General features: G+C 35.0%; 1 protein-coding gene across 1 annotated transcript; it reads left to right on the top strand.

Moving 5' to 3' along the window:
- The first annotated feature begins 875 nt into the window (after positions 1–875).
- On the top strand, positions 876–1,808 carry LOC102022486 (taste receptor type 2 member 8-like). The gene has a single exon (XM_005379624.1). The coding sequence runs from the start codon at positions 876–878 to the stop codon at positions 1,806–1,808; it is 933 nt and encodes a 310-aa protein (XP_005379681.1).
- Positions 1,809–6,876: the final 5,068 nt, after the last annotated feature.

Genomic DNA, 6,876 nt, shown 5'->3' with positions numbered 1-6,876 from the left:
TGATCCAGAGTAAAGTCCACAGCTTTCTGTGATTTAAATCCAAAATTCCTGTAGCACATTTCTGCCAGTTTTCTTTAGTTGCAGTTGTCAGAAAGCATTCAAGATTCAAGGAAAGGTGACAAAGACATCAGATGTCCTAAAAAGACATATAAATTTGCAGGTTTTAAAACTGCAAGAGGGGCTGGGGATTTAGCTCAGCGGCAAAAGCGCCTGCCTGGCAAGCGCAAGGTCGTGAGTTCAGTTCCTGGTACCGGAGAAAAACAAAAAAAAAAAAAAAAAAAAAAAAAACTGCAAGACACTCCACAATATTTAGTTATTATGACATAAAGTAGATTTTTTCTATTTTCCATATAGACGATCTGCATGTTTTGGGTTGGCAGTGCAAACATATATTGATCATAAAATATAGATGTTCACTACATTTTCTCAATGTGAGCCTAAGGTTTCTAGTTCCAGGATAAGGAATGAAAAATTATGAGTCAATGGAAAAAAATGAGTAAATTTTATGGAAAGGATGATAATGTAAAATTATAGAAGAAAACCTACCTTTATTTTGCATGTTCCCAAATGGGGATGCAAATTCTAGCACAAAGCTTTACATGTAGACTATAAAAATGTCCATAGCAGCATAGAATACAGTACAAGCCTTGAAAATACATTACTGATTTTTTAAAAGCAGGTGTAGATTTTATGAATCAGGTGAGAACTTTGTTTGTGAGCTTACCTTAGACATTTTCCAGACTCTTTCAGTAGCCATCAATAAAAGAGGAAGAAGGCACTCATCAGACATTACAGCTTTGGATATATAAATCTATACCAGTTCAACTGGAATCACCCAGCAGTGAACTGAAGGCAAAGATTCTCTATGAACTGAAATGTCGAGCATACTGGAGACTTTGTCTATGGTCATTTCTATTGTGGAATTCATAATGGGGATTTTTGGAAATGGATTCATTGTGCTGATAAATGGCATTGACTGGGTCAGAAAACGGAAGACCTCCCTGTTTGATTTTATTCTCACGAGCTTGGCCAGCTCTAGGTTATGTTTTCTTTGTTCAACATTTTCAACTATCACTTTCAGTTTAGTGTATGGGGAACGATTTTACTTTAAGAGTATTCTGATGGGTGTTTCTGTCTTCTGGACAGGATCCACCTACTCCTGCACAGCCTGTACCACCTGCCTCACTGTCTTCTATTTCTTCAAGATAACTAACTTCTCCAGCCCCATTTTCCTCTGGATGAAACACAGGATGCACATGGTGCTTCTTATTATAGTCCTGGGATCAGCACTTTCTTTCTGCGTAAGTCTCTTTTTCATGGACACGTTCATAAATATGTCAGTGCAATACTGGGTAAACAGGAAACAAAACTTCACATTCTATGATACAAAGAGTCTTGACTACTTAGTTTATTATTCTCTCCTTCACATGGCGCTCTTCATTTCTTTTGTAGTGTCACTATCCTCCTTCTTACTTTTACTCTTCTCCTTATGGAACCACACCAAGCGAATGAAGCTACAGGGCATGTACTCTAGGGATTCGAGCATGGAGGCTCATGTGAGAGCTATGAAGGCCATGATTTCATCACTGCTTCTTTTTGTTACAAACTTTGTCAGCAATGTTATGGTCATGTTGGCATATATTGCTGACAGTGAGGTGGCAAAGGTTTTTGCTCATTTGCTCATATTTTTGTATCCATCTGCTCATCCATTTCTTTTGATTTTATGGAACAACAAGTTGAAACATGCCTCTCTCTGTGTACTGAGGAAGCTGAAGTGTGTCGGGGTAATCACTCACTCTCATGAATGAATGATGTGACTGATGATGCTTTGAAAAACAAAACAAGGAAGAGAAAGAAGGACTTCCCATTTGTCCCTTTCAGAACTTCTCCGCTTATTATGTTCTGTGATATATTTTATTTCTTTTTCTTACGTTTTTTCTTTTTCTTTTCTTTTTTCCCCTCCCACCTGCACAGCATTGGGGATTGAACTCAGGGCCTTCACACTGAGCTACATCCCCAGTTCTTTTTAGTTATTTTGAGACAAGATCTCACTACGTCACTAAATTGCCGAGGCTGAGCTCACACTGGCAATCCTCCTACCTCAGTCTCCAGAGTACTCGGATTTCAAGCCTATGCCACCAAGTTTGGACTGTCATATGATATTGAACATTACTGAAAATATCTGCTTGATTTTAATTGGACAGAAAAGATTACTATTTTGTGTTTTACATTAAGTACTATAAAATATTATAAATCATTCCATTTATATATTTTATTCATAAGTTGGATAAATGTTAAATTAGGATAGAATTAATATACCTGATGGATAGTAGTATGTGCTTATGTATATTAATATATATGTGTGCACAGATTTATAGGCACAAACATGTAGATGTGTATTAACTAAATAATCTTTAATGTGATCATTCGAAAAATGATTTTTAATTGACTACTTAAAAGTAGAAGTCAAGTGAAAATTCTTAAAGGAGTCTATAGCTTAACTGAAATTTTGAAAGTATAAAAATAAAGTGAAGTTAAAGGCACACTTTAGTATGAGTTATTTCCAAATATACACTTCATTCTGAAGATATTTCCAATTAAAAGCATTAGACAGTTTTGACTATCAAAAGGTAGCAAAACTAGGAAAACAACTCTAGAATCTGCCGCTTTGATGTGAAAAATTAAATTGTATTCAATCAATTAACTGTATAGCTAAGGTAGGAACATGAAATAGAGAATGAGTAAGATTCCAAGAGATGATAGCAAATATAAGACCTCATTTGACAAAAGTCAATGCAAAGAAAAACATCTGACGGCTTCAGTTAAAATAATTCATGAGTGAAAAATTCTAATATAGAACTGATTTTTTTAAAATTAGAATATTCTCAAAGTTACACCTCTTCTTATGAGATTCTCTGAATTTCTTAACACCCGTAACATTGCAGACAGCTTATTTTTGCAGCATCCTGGTACTAAAACTTCGTTTGACATCTCAAGTGTTTACTGTACTATCTGTCTCTCTGAAGCTCTCAGCCTAAATTTCCACATTTTTAAAGTTAATTCCTTCACAATTTTGTATTGTAAATCTCTTTGATTGTTTTATAATGATGTGAAATATTTTGATAATTCTTTTTTGCATTTTTGTCAAATAATATGCATGGAGTTAAACCACTGCACAATGTATCTTCATAAAACAAGATACCTCCTTCCCTTCCAATCTTTTGAGTGTGCCAGTGCTCTCAGAATATATGATTATTTCAATACAGTTCTCTTACTGTCTCTCTTTGGACTCCTGTCTTCATTTTAATCTTGGTTTGGAACACATGTTATTGATTGGGAAAAAAAAATTTATAGTTCTGGGATTTGACCTCTGAGTAGCAAGACTTTGTTCATGCCATGCAACCTCTGCACCTCTGAGCTATATCTGTAGCATGGAAAATATATATACTTTTAGAAGCCACTACTTGTGTAAATAGATTCCTCCTGGAAGAAATTTTTCATTTGTTCATCTAGTCTCCTTTTACCCTCATCTCAGTTTTTCCTCCCCTTTGAGTGGTCTCTTTCCCTTTCACAGTATCTATTGTATCATTCAGATTTTGTTTACTCTTTCAGGTTCTTACACTAGGGAGACAATACGATATTTACACATGCAGAAAGAAAGAAGGAAGGGAGAAGTATATACGTATATACACAGAATAGCTGGGATAATTGCACTGCTGATTTCTACTGGTCTGTTGAAAGGAACAGTCAATGTTTAAATTTTTTCTTGTTTTTAATTTTTTGACAAACTTTGCATGCTTATATCTGGTAATCTGAACAACTAATTTGAAGACAACGAAATGCAATAGAACAACCATTGTTGAATTCTTATCATCTTGTATCATGAAATTTTGTATCTTTTCTAATTTTTAAAAATTATTTCGATTCTCTTTGAAAACAAAACTAAAAAAAAAAAATCTAGTCTCCTTTTAGTGTTAGTAAAGTTTGTTACAGAGAAGTTTTGTGATGTGAATGACTCATCCTACAAATTCAGTACTGTGATTAACATAAATGATCACTGATAGCAGTTATTAAATCCTCATTCAAGTTCATAAATCATAAAAAATAAAAGCAAATTTGGGCTGCAAAAGATTAAAAATTAAAACTATACTAACAATTTGATACAGTCATGGAAACCTCTGTCCCTCACCATAAAGTGTGGGGAGATTAGTAAAATTTTTAATAATACATTTTGTAATACACAGATTTAGACACAGAGAGCAGAATAATTGGAAAGACAAACAACAACAAGAAAAAGGAATGTTAGCTAAAAAATGGTTCACCAATTGTAATTAGCATTCCCAGTAATAACTAGCCTTTTAAAGGAAGAAATCAAAATATTGAAAGAGAAAATAATTTTCAAGTCATTAGCAGTCCTGTACTTCCTTGATCACCTGAAAATAATTTATAATCACCCTTAAAGTGACTCTTATGGCCACTGACCATTCAATGTACTATATAGGTACTTTGGAGCCCAGAGTGGATTCAAGCAAAGGTCTGTGACACTTAAGGATAAATTTTTAGACCCATGTTTATAGCTGTGCAATTTGTAATAGCCAAATCGTGGAAGCAACCCAAATGCCTGTCGACTGAGGAGTGGACCTCTTTAATGGCTCCACCTCCTGTTATTTGGAGTGCACAGCAAAAAAACTATAAGCATGAGATTTGAGAGCTTTGTTTCAATTCTACTTTCTAGTAACTGTTTTCATCCACTACTCAATTCTGCACATTAGTGAGCAACACAGTGAATGGGTAGTTATTATTTTTTTTTAATTTTAAAGAAAGAAAAACAACAAAAATGGCACAGAATTTCAAAACAAGATGATAGAAAATTAACAATGGTTAGTTATTGACCAGTAGCATGTATAATTTTGTTGATTAACAGAATTGGGGAAAGTCCATAGGAATATTAAGTGGCATAGTGACAAAATTGAGAGTAAATGTGTGCTGCTTATTAGTTTGGAAACATTTCATCTATTAGCTCTCTGATAATCTCTTACCTTTAATTATGATCAGAGCTGCTTTAAGAACTCAGGCTTGCCTGGCATCTCAGTGACCAAAAGAAGGCCCCCCAACCCTACATACCCAACCAAATGTATTCTACAGCATCAGGAATGCAGTCCTTTGTAGCCATATTGGATACAGGTGGAGGTGTTGAGGATTGTGGATGGAGCCACATATGACCATGAGGAGACATATAGGAAGAGAACATGAGCCTATGAACTCCCAAAACATGGGCAGGTCCAATAGAAAGGAGGCAGATCCTAGAGCAAAAGTCCAGGATGATAGAGCTTCCCTGCCCACAGCAGCCATTCCTTTCCGTTTAGCCTCCCTTTCCTGCATTCTCTGAATCCCCAGAGGAACATATCAGGGTCACCCTGACAAGGTACTTCCTAACAAGCAGGTGTTGAATGCCCATCTTCTGGAAGGGGAAAAAAGAAACAGAAAGTGATTTCAACTGGTGAGGCTTGAACAACAACAAAAGTGAAAAATTTGAAGGACTTTGGAATAGGGTACTTTGAGTTACTTTGTGCATTGTTTTTGTTGTTTTTTGTCTGTCTGTATGATATAATGCTAAATATCTGTAATTTTGCCTTATAAATGGCAAACAGAACCATCTAGACAAAAATTTCAGGAAGAAAAATAAATCAGCAGAACAAGCTTCCTGTCATTTAAATCAGTGGAGAGAGAGTAACATAGTGTGAGTGCTTGTACACTTTAACACTGAAAATTTTCTCTCCTGAGCTTTTTAGGTATTACAGCTAAAACTCTTGTGTACAGTATAAAATAAAAAACACCTCTCTCTCTCTCTAATACATATATATATACATATATATATAAATTTTGATATTAGAACCTGTATGCTCTTCTCTAGAGAAACAGAATCAATAAAAAGATATGTATAATTATCTGTGATTATGCATAATTATGTAAGGGGTTTCATCATGTAGCTTGTAAGATCAGAGGAAGGAGATTCCCAAATGGCCATCTGGGCATCAGGGAGCTGGATGATCTAGCAGCTGCTCAACCCAAGTAGACAGAAACCACAGAACAAGGGGAATCAAGGATACAGCACCAGCTCAAGGCCCAGGTTCACTTTAGCATCACCAGTGGGCATCTTCCTTGGAAACCTGATGAAAATGAAGACTAATGTCCAAAGGCAATAATGGTGAAGACTGGAGCACTTTCAAAAGGTGGACACTTCCTTTTTCTTTTCTTTTTATCCTATCCACACTACAAGGATATTTGTTGGTCTCAGCAGTTCCAGGGAAGATATTCCCCCTTTCAGGTTCCCGGTATATATACCAGTCATTCACAGACACATCCAGAACTGGGCTTCTCCAATCTATGTGGCATTTCTTAAGTTGACAAGCCATTATCAATGGTCACAGCAACATTATCTTTGCAGATAACTTGTAGGCACATCCATTGAAATCTTATGCAGTTTAACCACACATGTAATATACTTTTTAAGATTCTATGTGTATATGTATGTGTAATTAAACAATGTGTGTGTAACTGAATAAAACTCTCAAGGAATGAAACAATGAACAGATAACAATTGACATGTTCTAGATATTGAAATAATCAAAAACTAAAAGGAAGCTATTATAGCCATCTTTTTTGAAGTAAATGTAAACACTCTTAAAATGAGAAGAAAGAAAGTAACTGTTCAGCAGAAAAAGGAACTATATAAAATAATGAAATGGCAATTTTAAAAGTGAATAAGTACAGTGGCTAAATTGTTTGAGAAATTATTTGATATGATTGATAGCAGAAAGAAAATGATAGAGAGAAGTTTCACTAGTATTGTGGCTGGATCAACAAAATTTATAT

Source organism: Chinchilla lanigera, unplaced genomic scaffold (genome assembly GCF_000276665.1).
Source record: "Chinchilla lanigera isolate Chin_1 unplaced genomic scaffold, ChiLan1.0 scaffold00012, whole genome shotgun sequence".
Lineage (NCBI taxonomy): Eukaryota > Metazoa > Chordata > Mammalia > Rodentia > Chinchillidae > Chinchilla > Chinchilla lanigera.
Note: the sequence above shows the minus strand (reverse complement) of the source record. Positions and strands in the feature narration are given on the sequence as shown.